Here is a 19,522-nt window from a genome sequence, read left to right as displayed (position 1 = left end):
GACAAAATCTCTTCTTTTACACTGAAGCATTCTAAGTGACTGTGTTAGTCTGGCCTTTAAATAATGACACTTTTTTCCTCCATCTCAAGAACATACTTAAAGAAGCCACTTACAAAGCACTTACCTCCCTTTTCAAGCACAATATTCTGAGTTACATACCTATGGCAGAAGCTAACAAACGACAAACTTTAACCTAATCTCCAGCAGAAGGGGCTTCAAGGAGAAGGAAGTATACACTAAAAACGTACCCAGTTAAAAGCATCAAGTACAAGTGTTTTAATTCATCATAACAATTCTACCATACAGAGTAACAAAAAGGGTTACGTGCTTGCATTTGAGTGCAAGGGCAAACAAACACAGGACCGAATAGAAAGTCGCCTGAGAGGAGGCCCAATTTATGTGAGAGCAGATTAATTTGTACACTTACTTACGCAGGACTGCTCCTGCCCTTCTCCTAGTGCAGTAGAGGGGTGAAAAATTACAAACTTGCCATTACAGAAAACATATAGCTACGCATGTATTTGACAGCATTGTCTACTATAATGTGTAATAACATAAAAAAAGTTTCTCAATGTTTAAGACTTTGACTTAAAATTACGTTTCACTTATCCTGGGGCTAAGCAATATGTAGGCAGTGATTGAAAGTTCTTACATTACCCACAAATTTCTTATGTGGCCAAACCACCTTCAGCTCAGGAGAACTAATATGCTCTGACATTGCAAATCCCATTCTGAACTGACAATCGCCAGTGCTTTCTCCCAACTGTATGCAGCAATTTCGTGAGTACCATTCTCTACAGACAACTTAATAATTTATTTTTATTTTTAAATTTCAATTTGACCATCCTGTGAAACAAAAGACTGATTACCACCATTTGTACACTGCTCTGGAAAAAGCCTAGCACAGTGCGTTTAGTAAAATTGACAGAAAAAAATGTGCTTTAAATAACAACAATGGACCTCAGAGAAATTAACTGTATCTCTTTATTGTTAACCAATGAATGTTATCCAAAATAGTAGATGTAATCGTAGCTTAATTGTACAACACAAAACAGGATGCTAAAGGAAAAAGCATGTGGAAAATTACTTCACCAAGTAATCATTAAATGTATTCTTAGTACTTCTGCACCAGTAAGTGTTCCCAAATGCTGGTGACAGCAGCTATTACCACTTTGTTCATTGTGAAAATCCATAGTACAAATGGTTGTTCCTGGTTGTTTTTAGAAAAAAAATCACACAGCTTTATAAATGGATCTAATCCATTTACCTCTATTCTATATACTGTAGATTTATGAACAGCAAACTTTACTGGTATTTTTCCCCAACACTGAAACTGATGCATCAACAGTAGTGCACACTTTCCAGGAAAAAAAAAGAACTCCTTGAAAGCACAGTGTTTCACCTGCTATGGCAAACTGTTCGAATACTTCGGAGATTTGCTTATGCTTCAGTGTATGAAGCCCGTAAAACAAGAACTGTTCTTACAATGCACCGCAAGCAGAAACACCAGCTTCCACCAAGCAGCATTTTGAAGCACGTGTACACCATCTGCACATCAGTCCTCAAGGTTAATGAGATATGTTTAGCCCCACAAACCAAAAATATATTAATGTATCTTTATTTTATTTTCATGATGTCACCCCACATAGCCAACCTTTAACTGCAAAATAAAAAATAGCCTTAGTTGGACTGTTCATAAGAAAAATTAAACCTATTGTGCATGAAAAAAATGTTTAATAAAATGGCAAATTTTAATAGATAAGTGTAAATTTATGAGTGCATAATATCAAACAGAAAAGAGCTGAACCATCCTCAGAGAAAGCAGGGTTCTTCCGTTGTGCATATTTACTAGGGTACTGCAACAGAAGGAACAACTGCAGTTCACATTAACTGTGAAGGTATTTCTAAAGTTCATTTTCTAAGCAGGTTTCTCAAAGAAAAACACATGAAAAAAGGAACAAGTCTCCTTCTCAAGAGAGAAAGGACTTAATGATTGACATCAGATACGACAATTACAATAACAGCTTCAATGAAAACTGAAGCTACAAATACTTTTACTCCAACTTTGGGAACTTTCATTTTTATTTGGAAACCTAAAACCAAGTTAACTCATAAGCACCTTCTACACCCCTCCCAGAAGATAGTATACCAGTGACAGGTTGCAGCTTTAAAAAACATACCATGTTTTTACAATTTAAACTCAACAAAAGGCAGTTAAATAGCATTTAGCACTATAAATCCATCTTGAATTCAAAGAAAATCCTAGGAGTGAGGGCTTCTAGCATTTGTGATATTACTGAATAGTGAGAGTCAGTTTAAACAGAGCTGTTTCCCTGGTGTTTGAAGGACCAGTCATCATGTATGTAGTAGTGAGGTAGGATACTGTCCCCTCCCTGGGACTGATGTTTTCATATGCTCCCTTGCCAGAAAGGTCCAGGTCTCCCTACTGCAAATAAAATAATTACAAGCAAATAGCTTACAAAGCTTTTTTTTATTATTATTATTTTATTTTGCTGCATTAGAACATTTTGCGCATCTAAAATAATCACCTAGGCAAAGCAATACTTATTCAAGCCTATTCGCAGCCACGTGCTGCCCACAGGTAGTGTTCCATTTAAAAAAACATCTCCTGGAACTACCACCTGCCATCCAGACCTTTGTGAACAGGTAGGCAAAGAAAACCATCAATGATGACAGGACATGAAACACCAAAGAATTTGACTTGGGAAGGAAAAAAATGAAAAAAAAAAAAAAGAAACTGAAAGTCAGTGATATCAAACTCTTAGTGGTGTAGCTACATTGAAAAAACGTAATTTCAAACTTCATCATATTGAAATAGTAGTACCTATCCAGTTTAGGTTCGGCTCCATTGTTCTTTCTATTTCTTAAGGTTTAAGCAGTACGTACACTTGTCAGTCAGTATATACTTCACATCAGTTTTCAAAGGAAAAACTACAAAATAAAACTGAAGACGTGATGGGGGGAAAAAATTGCTATTATTCTCCACACCCTCCCCCCGCAGAAGTTACGGATGACAGACTGCCTTACTGTTGAATAGCTTCCCATAAATTTGTCCTCTGACCACTGTAGTCACACTGGTATTAAGTGCTTTGGCAAAGTGGGGTGCAATCCATCAAATATGCAAAGACCTGCTTTTATCTCTGTTGGTGGTTCAGCTTTACGAAGAACATATATGCAAAATAACAGCTCTCACATTGCTTCAAACTCATCGATACGCTGCTTTGTATTGCCTTGTCGGATTTGTCGAAGTGTCTTGTACTTATCACGGCCTGCTTTAACATTCTCAGCATGAAGGACATCATTTTGTGTTTTCTTGGTTTCGTCTCTGGCTTGAGCCAACTCAGAACTTAAAGCCTGTTGAATAAAATATTTGCATTTGAGTCCTTTAACTAATCTTTTAATGATTCTGGAATTTCTGATAACATCTATTTTGCAGCTTGGAATTTCTTAAATGCCAACTAACGAAATACTTTCTGTAATGTTCAGTAACTAAAGTTGAGAGATCTATCAGAAAGACTGCAGAAGGAAGAGAAGAGCAGCAGGATTCTTTCCTTACAGAAGCGTGAGCACCAAACTAGAAAAAAGGCCTCATACACTAACATCTAAGAAAAGAGGGAGCAGCAGGAAAAGGCAGGAGAATGATCTTATTTCTATTTCTGCTTGACTAAAGACAGCACAGTCATCTCCCTGATTCTGTCAGTGACTGTTCAAGCAGAAAAGATAAATTACCAAATCACACTACTAAGATATTGCTGCCAAAAAAAGAAGCAACTTCTCATTTATTTCCTTTCCAAACAGACATTTCTTAACTCAGCAAACTGTTACCACTAATATTAGATTATTATACTTTGAGAGACGCTTTTAGAGATAGACTAGCCTACAAGTAAATGTTCTTTTTCAGGGAATTAAGATTCATCCTAAATGGGCATATTTCAGTTTTTGCATTTACGAAGTCTGAGCAACTGCAGATAAACCCAAACACTATTAAGCGAGCATCTGATCATACTACTTAATTTCAGTAATTTAAAAAGGAAAGCATCATGTTTTAGCATTCGGTGTCCTGGGCACTATAATAATTACTAGAAATCTTTACTGTCCAGTATGACAACATAGTAATACTTCTAAGCTATAAAGCATAATCTTACATCCAGCCTCCCCATTTCTTCTGCTGCTAGAGCACTATGAAGGCTATTGGTTAAATAGTAATAAACCAAAATAAACGATAAGGGTGTTTTCATAACTTCAATGAGATTTTTGACAAACAAAGAATGAAAACGCAAAGCCTGAATTATGTCGATGCAACTGTAAGTCTTCATTACCTGGAGTTGTTTCTTAACACGTTCATTTTTCTGTGTTTCTGTTACCCGTTCTTCCTCACTCCTGTGATTCATGACACCATCGGAAGACAGCTCTGCACTGGCTTCAGCATTGTTCTCATCATGTTCATCGTGTTCGTTCTCTGTTGGAGGAATAACTGGTGGGGGAGGAGGTGGAGGAGGAGCAGACATCACAGATTTCAGTTCTTCTTTGGTCTTTTCCAAGTCCTCCTGGGCTGCAAAAGCCTAAATAAAGTAAAGAACACTTAGCATCTTTAAAACTGATTTACAAATAGTCAGAAAATTAGAAAGAAATATTTGAGATGGTTTTAGACACAGGGAAACCACCTCTATAAATAACACAGGAAAAGCTTAGATGCTGAAAGCTGTCAAAGAGAAAAACAGGGTAAAAGAGGTATGACTAAAACCAGCTATGCTAAAGGTCCATTCAGTCCACCCATTTCCAGCAGTAGCCATAGAAGAGTGAGAGAAGAGTCAGAGAGGAGGGTAATATTTTGATTACTTTCCAATTTTTCCAGCCTCCAGAAATTTGAGCCTCAGGGACTTCCTAAACAAAGGTGATGTCCTTGAATTTCATATTCAACCAGAACTTTTATAAGAAATTGTTCAATCACTTCCTAACCTGTGTATACAGCTAGTATTCACATTCCATAGTCAATCACAAATTGTGAAGAAATATTTTCACAGAATCACAGAGTGATAAGGATTGGCAGGGACCTCTGGAGGCCATTTAGTCCAAACCTCCTGCCCAAGCAGGGACACCCAGAGCAGGCTGCCCAGGACCACGTCCAGGCGGCTTTTGGAGATGCCCAAGGAGGAGACCCCACAGCCTCTCTGGGCAGCCTGTGCCAGGGCTCCGTCACCCGCCCAGCACAGAAGTGCTGCCTGGTGCTCAGAGGGAGCCTCCTGGGTGCCCGGCTGTGCCCATGGCCTCCTGTCCTGGCACTGGGCACCGCTGAGCAGAGCCTGGCTCCGGCCTCTCTGCACCCTCCCTTCAGGGATTTAGGGACACGGATGAGATCCCCCTGAGCCTCCTCTTCTCCAGGCTGAGCAGCCCCAGCTCTCCCAGCCTCTGCTCACAGCAGAGATGCTCCAGTGCCTTCATCATCCTGGTGGCCCTGTGTTGGGCTCTCTCCAGTATGCCCAGGTCTCTCTGGTACTGGGGAGCCCAGAACTGGACCCAGAACTCCAGGTGTGGCTCCACCAGTGCTGAGAATTTTGTCTTACACTGAATTTTTATTTAAACGATGGTCTCGTTACATTTGATGTGTCTTTGTTCTAATTCCTCTTTTTCACCACCACTCATGTTTTTTTATACCTCTCTTGACGCGTTTCTTTTCCAGCACAAAGATCCAATCTATTCCATTACCACACATACGGAAGCCATCTCAAATCTTTGATCACACCTTTGTGGTGAGATTTCCCCCCCTCCCCCTTCATGTCTATCTGCTACTAAGAGATGTCTTCTGAAGTCAGTTTACACTTCTATAGAAGACTGGAGAACAAAAACCTTTAAGAAAAGCTTCTCTGAAGCCTAAGGGAGTAACAGACCCAACCCCACGGACTTCCACTGGTATTCCTGCACTCATCTCCCTTAGTTTCTTTGAAGTTCTGACTTCACACAGCATGAGCTCATTACTTTGTGTTGCCATTCTGAGGCTTCCTCCTCTTTTTTTTTCTTGGCCTCCTCTAGAAGTGCAATCTTGGCAGTGAATTCAGCAAGTTCTGCTGCCTGAAACAAAAACAAACAAAAACATTTAGTTCAATACTATTTTGGTTCTGCCTTTGACTATTTTCAAGTTGGATCACAGCAGTTATCCATCACTTCTCTGCTTATTCAAAACAGAAATTTTAAACATACGTGACAGAGGGAGAGAATCAGTAATCTTGCCTGACAGGAATAAGTCCAGAGGCATACATACATACACATATATATACACACATACATGTATGTCTGCTGCACTTCCAAACTCGTTGGGAAATAAAGAACTGCAGTTACAAATTACTGTTTGGCATTCTTTCAGTTTAATATAGCTTTAAAAGGTTCCACCAAAAATCTGATGACTCTGGATCACGATCTCAGCACTGTCAAGCTACATCTTACCTTCAGCATTGTGTGCTGACTTAGAAGACAAAAAACTGTTTTATAGTTGAGAAACTCTCCTAAAGTTTGTGCCTTAGTACGTGCAAATCTTCGAACAAAAGCTAACACAGACTATAAGAAGATAACGCTGCAAAGAGTAAAATCTAACATAAGGGTTTTATTATTTTTTTTATACTAAGTCCCAAAACAACCTGTAACAAAGCATGGAGCATTTCACATACTTGTCCATTTTACAAAATAGATGTAACCAATATCAAAGTCTAGATTTCCAACTGTATTTTTCCATTTGTTTAATGTAGGGTTAAAGATTCTTACTAGTTGCTCCTGGTTCTTCATTTGATCAGCTGCCTGCTTGGCTAGAGCAGCTTTAGCTTCTTCAGCTGCTCGACGCTCTTTTTCCAGGCGCTCTGCTTCTTCTTTTGCACGCTTTCGTTCTTGATCCAGTTCTAGAGCTCTTCTAGTCTGTTCCTCTAGCTCTGCCATAGGGAAAGTTTGCAGACAATACATCGTTACTTAACTCCTACTCATATGTAACACAGATAACAGCCGTAACACACTCAAAATAAAGTAAGGTAGAAAACTGACAGATTTACAAGGCTGCCTCAAGTTAGCCTGACTTAAGCCAAGAAGAGCTGTTATCATGTTCCCCAGAGCTACACTCCAAGTCTGATTTTTATTCTCCCTGTTTGAAACATATGTTGGATATATTTCATCTCACTTGACTGACGGCCCAATGTTTCAGAAAAGTACCAACTCATCTTTATTAATTTAGTTCTATCACTAAGTATATACTCCCTCTCACTTATGTGAGAAGTTCTTATATACAATAAATCATCTTGTTACCATAAAAAGCCAGAAAATCACCTACTCTATTAAAATGCTTCAAACAATACCTTAACTGCAACTGACAATTTAGACATGCACCTCCAAAGTGACCCACTGGAAAAGTCAGAGAACAGAGCCAGCTTCAAAAAGATGCAAAGAGGAAAACCTTAAATCAAGGAAGGGGTAATAGTTGTCTAGCTGCCTGGTTAGCAAAACATAAGCTAACGGGCTAAACCATGATATAAGAGAAATAGGAAGAAACAACAATCTACCACTTCTGTAATTTCAAAGGAAGATTTGCACAGGGAACTTTGGTTTTTCTGATAATCCAAATTTGAAGGCCAGAATCAGGGGCACGGCATTACAAATATATTGAGTTACCCAAATGTAGTGCTTATAAAATTAAATAAAATGCACAAACGTTTTAAAACACTATTCAAAAGGACAAAGTCTTCCAGTGAAGATGGAAAAAACTACCGTATCAACTACAGAACAAAGGCACCATTCATATATACACTAGTCCATACAGGAAAAGAAGGCTAAAGACTACTAACACATGGCCATTATGTACTCTATAAGAAAAGAAACTCTTTCCTATTAAATTTACCAGAACATAAAATAATTTGTTCAGAATCAAGGAATTGTTTTTTCGTACTAGTTTCTTTGACAGTTATGCATTTATACTCTTTCCTACAGAACAGTTTTCCTAGTAACATACATGTTAAAAGAAATATTAACAAGTGATTTCTATTGTATTTTACAACTAAAGATATTTCCAAATGAAGTGCGTTATAACAATTTCTAACTTAGCAAGAGCATTATTTTTTCTTTATTAAAATGAAGATCGAGTATGCTGTTTAACTCAATATAATGAAACAATTCCAGACGAAAAAAATCCTATTCTGATTCCTATCCCTTAATGATACAGACACACTCAGAACAAGGTTAAACTTTGTAAGTTTTCTTCAGTAACACAGCTCCCAAGAACTCTAAGCTACAGTATAATTCCTGTCAAGTTCTCCAAAAATTAATGGTTGTGACATGCTTAACACCGATTCTGATGTCCCGTCTTTGGAAATGCAACAATTGGAATATGATCACCAAGTCAGAGTAGCTCTGGAAACACTGCTTATTTTTAAGGTTCCGTGATGTCTATACTTTCATGAAAGAGATTTCAGCTGACATTTTCCCTGCTGAACATTCTACCCAGGATTGCGTTTTTGTTCATTTAAAATTTGGACCAAAACGTGATTATTTTTTTTTTAAATAAAGGAAACATGGAACTTATTTCATCAGATCATCACAAAATCCAGAACACAAAGCCCACAGAATAAAAAGGTTTTAACCTTTTCGCAGAGAAGCTCTGTCATACTCACGATTTTAAGCAAGGGCTGGAATTTGCAGAGGGCACCTGTTACATCAACAGGAGTGCCTTTTTCAGTGCCTGGTGAAAAGTTTCTGGGTTTAGTCAAATTACAAATGTATACACATCTTTCAAGGACTTGGGAGACGTACTAGCTACTCACTGTTGTTTACTGAAAATGTGCCTGTGGGGTTTTTTTTTTCCCCTAGCAGAAGGGCAAACACCTGACGTCAGCAGCATATTTAGTGATGGAGACACAATAATATGACAGTCAGGCGAACTGCTCACCATGCTGCTGCTGATGGTAACTTCCATGATACCACGCAAAACAGCACCACGAGATACTACAAAGCACTAGAACTCACTATCCACAGAATTAAACCTTCACGGTCACCCTGACACTGTGATCTGGGATAAAAACCTCTCCTTTGAACAATTCCAAAGCCCAGCTTGGATGTCAGCTGTCTGGGTGTGTCCAACCTGTTCTGCACTGAAATACTGAGAAGTACAGAGGTAGAGCTAGAGAACAGTGCCAGGCATATGCAATTTATTTGCACAGATGTAGCCACACCATTTGTGACCAGAAGAGAGAAGAATGGTTCATATTCATAAAAGTTCCAAACCTGAAGCAGAAAAAGAGTATGGAAAGGAGCGAGTGGAAAGCAGCATGGAAAGAGGCATGGACTGTACAGAGTAGTTCAACACAAAGAGCCGTGATTATTCACTAAATATAGCTTATTCACTGAAATCTGACAAAATTTTAGTTTTTAAAATTCTCAAATCTTACAAGGGGATGGGAAAACAAAGGGCTAAGGAACTGTCAAAGGAAAAGTAACATTCAACAAAATCCTAGACGAATTACGTTGAATCTTTAGGCCCCCTCCAGCCTCAGGTTTTCAGCATGTCAAGTACTTCACAGGTTTGAGTTAAACTGTATACTGATTATCTCCAGTTTTATTAAGAAAAGACTCTTACTAAAATTAGGAATTGTTTTCATATGATGCACACATACCCACACACCCCAACTTTCAACTTTTAACATTGAAAAGAAGAACAGCTCTTAAATCAAATCATAAACACACCATTAAGTTTTGCTGTTATTAAAATAAGTTGGAAAAAAAAAAACAAAAACATATACCAAGAGAACTGTGGAACCTCACTACCCAAATGAGCTAAACAGTGTCATCAGCTATAACAAATCCAGGACCAGTAAGAGCTCACCTTTCTGAGCTTTCATTGTTTGCTCTTCAATTTGTCTTAAGCGTTCCATTAATTCTTCCTTTTCACGCTCTATTCTTTCCTTTTCCTTTTCTGCTATCTCCCTTTTCTTCTTCTCATTTTCTAGTTGTGCCCTGAAAATATTAGAAGTTTTTTTTTTTTTAAACCTCAAGCAGATTAAATTCTAGTCTTAGGATTCTGGTAGCATATTATTTTAATTTACTCGACTAGTACAGAAGTACATAATTCTAAATGTTTTGAATTCATTTTACAATGCAAACAGAGGAACCAAGTTTCATTATTTCAAAATGCTTTACAGAAAAAAGACTTTAGGAACAAGAATTGCTTAGCAACCTCAGTTATGGCTCAACCGGATAAATCCAAAACTACAGCTACGTTTTTACACAACTGATGTTTCATCTGGGCTAGAAATAGCAACTGTCTTTATTTTTAGAGTATACAAAAGGTAAATCATGATATTCTTCACTGAACTTGCTTTAATGGTTCACCTGTAGAGGATAAAAGTCCCTAAGAATCAAGCAACAGAGACTTAAAACTGTTTCACAAAAAGACTTAATGAGAAACAACGGTACAGCTACTATTACTATGCTGAAAGCTCAACAAGGATACGGCTTTCTATTAAGACAGGTGAACCATGTTACAGAAAGAAAAGCAGACATCTCTTCTAGAATGCTAGGATGCCTGATATTCTATGACTTAGTTTTCTTAAAAGGATAGAAGAATTTTTCTTCTGTTTCATGAAAGTTTGTTAATTACCTTTCCAATTGTTTCTGATGTTTCTCTTCTCTAGCTTGGGCCTTCATCTGTTGCACTTCAATTGTATCAGGTTTCCTCCTCCTCATGTACAATTCATGATTTCCCATACACAGTGCCAAAATCCGCTTGTTAATTCTCAGACGAGGTGCATAAAAAACAAAGTCCTAGAAAAATAATTGCAGCATATCCATTAATCTAAACACTCAGTTGTGATGAGACTCAAAGTATCCCTGCAGACCTGCATTTGTTAAATTTAAATTTACAACCATTTTGACATTTCTCTAGTGAGCGATTCAACACATTAAGTCTATAAACCTAGTTACTGTAAGGAACCTGCAAGATAAATTCAAAATCCCATCTGGTTTCCTCTACGTAGAGGTTAGCTATTTTACCCAACATTATTTATTTAAACTTCTAAATGTAACGCTATTCTCTACTCTGTTTCAATATTTAAGTTAATGTTTTGCCCCAGAGTTTCATGAAAAGTGCTACTACAATGCAAGCAGAAAAAAAAGAGAGGGTACAGGGATTTTAGCATGCTACATTGCAGCTTTTCAATTTGTCACAAAACATTAGTTGGTTTAAAAAGGAAAAGGAAAAAAAAAGAAGAAATCTTATCAGAATGTCAGCCAGAATGAAGAGGGAAAATAAGCATACCAAATTTCACAATTAAGACTTGTTTTTGATTACCAACTATTTTATCAATATGAAAAATAAATGCCATACAAATATTTACTCATGCCACAGTGCCAGAGCAGGTCCCTTAAGGCTTAAAACTCTTGATATACAAAGGCATACTACTCTACAGAGTACTTACAGGTGCCTTTTTGTCGATTGGCTTTATGACAAACTTTTTGTCATTAAAAGAGATGTTTCTTATTTCACTCCATGGAAAACCAATCTTGGGTGTCAACCTTCAAAGAGAAAAAGTCCTCATTAAAAGAAACGATGTGTATTTCGTTTACGTCCACACAACTACATGCACAACAGTTTAAGCACATTTTGGTAGACAAATCCATACGCTACTACAGGCCCATCAAATTCATGTTTCATATTAATGCAGCACTGCAACAGAAGGAATTCAGAAATTTCAATTGGTGACTTTTTCTACTATCATTAAATATATGCTAAACATCACAATCACACACTGATTCTTTATAAGTCATTGATAATTTCCCCTTCAGTAAGAAGGGTAACTATTTCAATGGGCATATACTCTCAGAAAAGTCTGACATCCCAAAGACTGAAATTAAATTAGCCTTCAGTAATGCTGTACTTTGTTTTTAACTCAGCTGTAAGATACGTGTTCTTAAATTCCCAAAGTTCAAACTGAATTTCATCTATTTGTGTTTTAAGTAGAATTAAGTTCCGGAACAGTTCCAATGCTTTGCACCAACTGCGTAACTAAATATTTTTCTCCATTGGCACAAAAAGGTTTTTTTCAGTTTATATTAACTACAAATATTTAAAAATGTTTAAACATTTGATTGCTAACTATCAGGAGTAAAATAATAATACCAAAAATTAGCTGATCGTTCAACCTGATCTGAACATTTCCTGAGTATTTTCTTCATCTTTCAGGAGTTATGTTGCCATCTAATGGCAATTAAGGCTTACAGAATTTTCTGGGGAGTATATACATCAGAGAGCATGAAATTACAGTTCAACTGACAGCTCTTATCTGGTGTTGATACATCATGTTTTACTTCAAATCACTGTGGAAATACTGTTAACATCAGATACTAATAACAGAAGTGTCTGGAAAGAAATAAAAGAATGAGTCTGTTCTTCTTAAGTTTTGTACATTTTAGCTTTATCTCTCTTCAAATAGGAAAGAATTTGACCTCTTTATCAGGATCCAAGATCCATCTATTTTCCTTGACATCTAAAAGGTTTTGCTTTTAGAGTGTAAAAAACTTTGGTATCTAACAGCTCTAATCCTAACAGCTGTTCTTGCAAAATGCTTCTCAGACATATTGCTCAGCTTCTCATTGTCCTTTTCATTTTGACTGAAAAGGAAGACTTGAGAGAGTGAGAAGTACAGAAAGAACCCATATAAAAATGCTCAAGCTATCATAAATTTATGTTGCTAAATATGGATGTAGGTTTACACAGAACTGTTCTGCTGTTCCCTTCTTTTAAATTGCTATTTCTTCTGTAAAATTCAAGTATTTCAGCAGATAATTTCTATCTTTTACATAGATTAGAAAGAAGGTCTTTGAGAATCTGTTTTGCTGATGTTCCTGAAACACAGTAAGGTATTTTTTTGTATAATCTCAGATAGGATCTCCAAGGACAGAATAGAAAATGAGTATTAGCCACTTACTTGTCATCGTGTTCATAAATATTCAGACCCAAAGCATCAACTCCTAACCACAACTCAGTTCCTTTTTTATTCTTTATTTCAAAATAGTTGACTCCATACATTTCCAAATCTTGTGCTATCTTAAGGTATTCCATCATAGAATCTTCCCTGATGAAAAGAGGAAAAACAAATGTAAACACAGTGTGGACGAATCAAAAGTACACTGTAAGAATAAGGGAACTGCAGAGTAACTAGTGTGAAATTTAAGTAGGCATCAAACCTCTCTTCCCTGAAATTCACATGTACATTGATTTAGGTACTTGTAGAGATGGACACCCTAATACTCAAGTACGGTTTAAATCACTGCACTCCGTATTTTCAGCCTGTGGACTAACAAAATACTAAATATATTTTAGAGATAGGTGACTGCAGACAAAAGCAGTTGACAGCCTTACCAGAAATCATGTAGGTAACCAATAATCCAACTGGAAACTCAACTCTCACCTAAGCTTTTATGGAAGTTTTTGATAACTGGCTATACCAGCCAGAAGAGAATAAGAAAGACGTTTCCAAACAAAAATAACACCTCATAAAATACATTCTAATAATAAAGTCCTAAAAGGTCTTGGAACATTTAAGCAATTACCTTAACATTCCCCTGTGCTCTTCGTGCCAGTTCTGTATTCTTTCTTCCCACTGTTCTTTTGTCAGTTTGTGCTGTTCTAATACTCTGTGAATAGAAATTGTTATTAAATTACACTGGCAACCATTTTTTTTTTTAAACCTTGTGGAATAACACATGCTTTAATTGAGGAAGTTTAAACATTACTTCCTATATACTCACCTTTTTAACCCAGACCCAGAAGTTTTGAATTTCAAAAAATACATATTTTAAAATAGTGTGAATTCACTTTTTTTCATTGTATTATATACTCTTTGAATTGTAAAAGTGACAGCATGGCATATCTCAACTTTCAGTAAAGCCTTAAAGCGTAGCGTTTGGAACGCCCCAAAACACAAACCTATAAGATCCTCATACAACAATGCCACAAACTAATCTCTATATATTCCCAGACACATTCAAGCTTTCATTCTGCTGTCATTTGGAAGAAAACATAGCACATTAAAACAAGCCAGCCGGCTGTGTCTCTTTTTTTTTTTTTAAACCTATTAAAATCCGTAGTGAAGCAGTTTCAGAAATTTGATTATAGAGAACTACAGCAGGCTGCAATGATGGAGATATTGTTTGACCTACCTAGAACTTGCAGCATACTACCGCAGTAAGAAATCAAAAGTGTATGGTGACTTTTTATGCTTTTACTCTATGTGGCTAGCTTCTCAAGCATTCCTTAGAGAAATTATTTTAAGGGCTATTAAATAAAAAGAAACTAAGACATTCTTACTAAAAGAAGTCAGAACAATTTTTTTTCCTTCCTTTCTCTTTACTCAGGAAAATAACAGTTTACAAATTTTCCCTACATCTTTAGGGAACTACAATAAGGAATAAACAGAGTGATGCAGAATATACTGATGCAGTATTTCTATTACAGGATTTCTCTCATTAATTTTGCAACTCTATCCCACATCTAGGTACACAGCCATCTCATCATTTGGTCCCCTCCGCTCTTTCTTCACATGCTCCTGATGAAACATGGCTAGCAGGTATGCAAGTACTGCTCTGACAAAAAAATAAATCGACAAGGAATTTGTCTTGTTGCTACCCAACTCAACTTTTGAGCCAAGAAGTATGTTCACTGGTCAAAATACTGCACAACTCTATAGTTAAGGAGAACTGTAGGTCTTCTCACCTTTTTCAGTGAAATTTTGCAATGCTAGTCTATTTCTGGAAAAAAGTGAGTATTTTTGACATTGCATTGTTCTGAAGTACCTTAATTATGTACCTGTCAGTTTTCTGGCAAATCTCTGGTGACAGGAGGCAAAACAGGAATAATTGTGTTAGAATGAATGCAAAAGATGTGTGTTCACTCAGTGCAAACTGGCAAACTATCGGTTGAAAACATGCTGGGAAATCAAATGAACATTAGTCTACTGAAAAGGAGCATCCTAAGTATTTGCATTTGTGCTGTACACAAGCACTCCGGTGTTCAGAGGCAGTCATCACAACTAAGCAAAGACCAAGATTTGTAAACTACCACATTCAGTATGGAGTTGTACTGGTTCTTAATCTCCTTGCATTCCTAGTGCAGTCTATTTTTCAAGAAGCGTGTAGACTTCACTGTCACAAGAAAGAAGTATGCAACCAACACCAAACTCTTACCCAGGAATTTTAAAAACCTGAAACATTTTCAGAAATATTTTTTTCAATACTTCACAATCCTTTGAAATGTTTTTTTGCTAGCTAGAGAGTTCTAAAACTTAGTTAATGAGCTGATTTCTACTTTTAGTTTTCAAAAAGACAGAGCATATGAATTTCAAAGAAAACACAAATTATTCCATGGTTCTCATCTCTTTGAAGATGCACTAGCGTTACACATTTAGTAAGTACACATTTGTTGACAATACATCAACATGGAATAATTTACATTAACAAAACTATCTAACTTTGTATATTTGTGTTGCAATGCTTCTCTTGCTGCCAATGTATGTCAGGAGCATGGTTTCAACCGTGAAGGGAAAAAGCAGAACTATAATCTTGGTGCTTACTTTTCCTAAGCACTTAGATGAATGACTAATACAAAAGGGTTCATGCTCACCAGTAATGGCAACAGTTGATTTTCTAAATTTTCTCTCCAGGATATCATTTTTCTGCTCTGTATTTAACTTATAATACATTTTAATGATTTTCAGGAATTTATTATTATTTACCAAAACTTTTTGCATAAAAACATCAAGAACTGAAGAAAAAGAACAGGTATTAAATAAACCTTAAATGACTTATGTTAAAGGACTTTGATTTCAAGCCTCCAGGAACGATAGATCATTTTATCTATTTTGAAGTACGTTGGAAATGTGATTCACTAAAAAACTGTGGATGGGACAAGACATAAAACCCATGAAAACCTCATGAAACCCATGGCTGTGATGCTTTGATATTTAGTCGGAACTGCGATATCATTTCCTCCTAAATTCTACTACTGCAACATGCATCTCTTTAAGAAAGTTACCATTAAACACGCATTTTCACTTAATATTCTCACAACAAACAGTGTGCTGCAAGTTTATATACAGCAGATGATGCAAAAGCATATATTTATGGTCTCTCTCACCGCTGAGGGAGGAGTCTGTCATTGGCTAGGTAGCCTAGTTTATGTATCTCCTTATTGTAATCTCCATACTTGGACTGGACAGCGTAAGAAGCCAGAAGAACTGCAGTTTCTGGTGGACAATATATCTCATCATTTAAGATAGCTTCTTTGACTTGCAGGAAGAAAAGTCTCTGTGTTATTTCCTGAATTAACTCTTCAGACACATCTTCTGGAAAAAACTTGGCCCTGAACTTGAACTGCAAAGGATTCTCTTTCCTTACATCCTGCTGTGTTACCTAAGGGAGGAAAAAGAAAGTAAAGTAAATAAGAACATAAAAAGAGCACTAAGTGCTATACCAAAAACAAACAGCTTGGCTGTAAGCTCCTGAGCACTGAAATCCAGCACTTCTTGACAAGCCCACAGTACAACTCACTAAGGATTCACAGGGCACTGCATCAAGTACACCAACTTGCATAAATTAGACAATTTTGAAACATTACTCAAAGGCTGTGGAAGAGCTTCTTGTAGACTTGTGTGTATTTATCACAATAAAAATCTGGAAAAGAAGTTGTAAATACATACAAAAAAAGCTATATCCATGGACGAATTGCAATAAATATCAAATTAGGTGTAATACTATTTCTTTGGCAAGAACTACTGCACATTAAGTGTAAAGCTGGATTCTTTTACAAGAAGTCTTTGAACTACTGAACTAAGCACATGTGCTTTGTGCCAGTGGAAAAACCACGATTCTATTTATCACATTTTCTAGAACTTATGGATATGCCTTATCAGGATTTTGGTGAAGAGATCAGATGTGGTCAGCTTACAAGTTTTAAACAGCTGTCTACTTCAAAATGTTATTTTTCAAATTTCTGTATGAAAAATAGGTCTCCTGTTTTATCTGAGCTTAGCCTTCAGAACTCACTATGATTAAAACAAAAAATCAGAAGTTACAGTAATCCTAACAGCGAATACTGTGATTATTAAAAGGTACATTGAGAATAAATCTCAGACCTCTCAATTACATAAGCACTTTATTATGTATTTAATTTTACGTGCACAAGTAGTCCTTTTAGAACTTCACTATGCATGAAATCATGTTTGTTTGCTCAACTCATAGGAAGTACCAGAAGTTATAAATAACAACCATTTAATCACGTACCTAAGGCAACTTAAGCATTACATTTCAGATGTTAATTTTAAATCTTTTGCTCGCTTTCATTCTTGCCCATAGAGCTCTGATTTACATATACTGTATTTCACTTTAAGCTCACCAACGATTAGTTCCATTCTTGCCATAGTAAAACCATATTTGCACATCTATTCCGTGATTAAAAGACAGTTCTCTACCTTAGTTGAAGTTAAAGAAGTCAGTACACCCTTGCTGCTCCTGAACAGCGTGAGCAATTTGACTTGCTAAAGACCTTTTACAGAGTAACTTTTTATGTACTTTTAACTAAATGACACATCAGATAATGTAGTTCTGCCATTAGGATTAACAAAATGTTTGTAGCAGTATAATGTTTATTGCACAAAACAAAATATAGATATTAAATTGTAGGAGACAGCTTTGGTGGTTAAACTCACTATACTCATCACAGAGGAGGAGTAAAGATTATATAAATGCAGTAGGACCCACTCCTAAAAAAAATATTTCCTAAAATTCAAGGCAACAAATATTCTTGATAAAACTTAAAGAATCCCTTTATTCAGCAGTGCTATTAATAATCTGACAGCCAATATTAAAAAGTGACAACCAAACCATAGATAAAATTTAAAATAGAACAACCTGGCTCCCAGTAGCTGGGAGATACTAGATGTTCTGTGCTGTTGGGGAAAACAAAATAAAAATTATCCTACAATTTGCATGTTGGATTTCAGATACCTAAACAGAAGATTAGGAACCTGCTATTGGTGCCTTGTTCAAAAATCTATAGCTATATACATGCAAATTTCTCAAGCTCAAATACTTATAAACTATAAACACTTATTCTATTACATTTTGCCACCTGAAAACAAGACAATCATATGAATGGAAGTTTTCTTAATGCATACATCACCATGGTCCTGGAAATAGAGAAATGACTTTCAATCATTCTCAAATTAAATGTTGATGCAGCTTTGCAATATGATTGTTCTTTTTTAACTAATCACACTGAACACTGCATTTTGTCATTTAAAGCAAATGAAAAACAACTTTTTGACTAAATTTGAAGCCAGATATCTTAACTCACAACATCAAAGCACCAAGTCTTATAAAAGCCTATTTAAAACTATACATTTGTCTAAGTGTCAGGAAATTATTACCTTTTTATTTAGCTTCAGCCAAGTTGAGTAGCCTTTGCTGTCCACATACTGTAGCCCAAAAAACCAGACTTCACGAAGACCAACGGTTTTTACCACCTAAAGATAAGTGACCCAGAATCATCAGTAATCTGTACAGCAGGTATCTTTTATGGTTAAGTTGTATAAAACAACTCAAATTGAAATACAATGAAGTGTTTAACATAAAAAATAGGAGCAAAACCCGCTCTACATAAACTCAAACACCGTGTTGCCAAACTACCAGTTGGAGTGTGCAGCTTACTGCATGTATCAACCTCAGCACCTAAGGAATACAAGGCAGCAAACAGGACCCTGATCTTTGAAATCAGGTCTGGGAAGTGATCTGCAGACCTACAGACAAGTAGGTCCACTTCAACAAAAGACAATCGGTGAAATTATAGTAAAGAATAATACTTGGGGACAAGTATGATGTAGAGAGGATGAATCACCTCCTTAAGATATTTTTGAGATCTTCTGAGTTAATGATAAAAGGGACAAGAATGATCTGGCTGATAAATCATATGTGGATTTCCTATAAGATTTCTGATCAGGCTATCACCAATGGCTATTAAAGAAACAAAATGTCCTTGAATAGAGGGAAGGCTTTTTATGGATAAACTAGTTAAAAATAAATAACCAATTCCAACAAAAGACACTGATTACTTGTAGTGCAACCACTAGGGAAGTCCTACAAGACTTCATATGTGATCCAATAAAAAAAAGAAATTGATGTGACAAAACCTGCTGTAGAAAACATTCCATAAAGATCTCTGAATGAACAGTGGGGAAAAAAGATGAACTTCGATAAAAGATCATATTTAATAAAACTAAAATACTGCGCACTGAACACAACAATTTTAATCATGTGAACAGAGTACTTGTTGCAAAGGAAAAAAACTACGACGACGTCATATTATTACACAAGTCTGTGGTCTTCCTACATCTCTAACACTACATACAGACTGGTCGTGTCACTTTATAAAAGGATGTTTCAGCACTGGAAATGTTTCAGAAATGTTGAAAGGAATGATCAGTGA

General features: G+C 36.3%; 1 protein-coding gene across 2 annotated transcripts in view; it reads right to left on the bottom strand.

The window, feature by feature from the left end:
* Positions 1 to 966: 966 nt before the first annotated feature.
* Positions 967 to 19,522, bottom strand: part of RDX (radixin) — a 41,132-nt gene continuing 22,576 nt past the window's right edge. Inside the window, exons 4-14 of one of the 2 annotated variants that reach the window (XM_035542778.2) lie at positions 18,468 to 18,563; positions 16,178 to 16,452; positions 13,597 to 13,680; positions 12,972 to 13,118; positions 11,463 to 11,559; positions 10,646 to 10,809; positions 9,872 to 10,002; positions 6,778 to 6,938; positions 5,998 to 6,090; positions 4,341 to 4,583; positions 967 to 3,375 (exon numbers count right to left, since the gene is read on the bottom strand). In XM_035542778.2, the coding sequence (XP_035398671.1) occupies positions 3,211 to 3,375; positions 4,341 to 4,583; positions 5,998 to 6,090; positions 6,778 to 6,938; positions 9,872 to 10,002; positions 10,646 to 10,809; positions 11,463 to 11,559; positions 12,972 to 13,118; positions 13,597 to 13,680; positions 16,178 to 16,452; positions 18,468 to 18,563 (1,656 nt within the window). In that variant the 3' untranslated portion in view covers positions 967 to 3,210. The remainder of the gene's footprint in view (positions 3,376 to 4,340; positions 4,584 to 5,997; positions 6,091 to 6,777; positions 6,939 to 9,871; positions 10,003 to 10,645; positions 10,810 to 11,462; positions 11,560 to 12,971; positions 13,119 to 13,596; positions 13,681 to 16,177; positions 16,453 to 18,467; positions 18,564 to 19,522) is intronic. The other variant, XM_035542779.2, reaches the window with a different exon arrangement.

The sequence above is a fragment of the Cygnus atratus genome, chromosome 1, assembly GCF_013377495.2.
Source record: "Cygnus atratus isolate AKBS03 ecotype Queensland, Australia chromosome 1, CAtr_DNAZoo_HiC_assembly, whole genome shotgun sequence".
Taxonomy (NCBI): domain Eukaryota; kingdom Metazoa; phylum Chordata; class Aves; order Anseriformes; family Anatidae; genus Cygnus; species Cygnus atratus.
The sequence above is the reverse complement of the archived record's forward strand: the minus strand, read 5'-3'. Positions and strand labels throughout refer to the sequence as shown.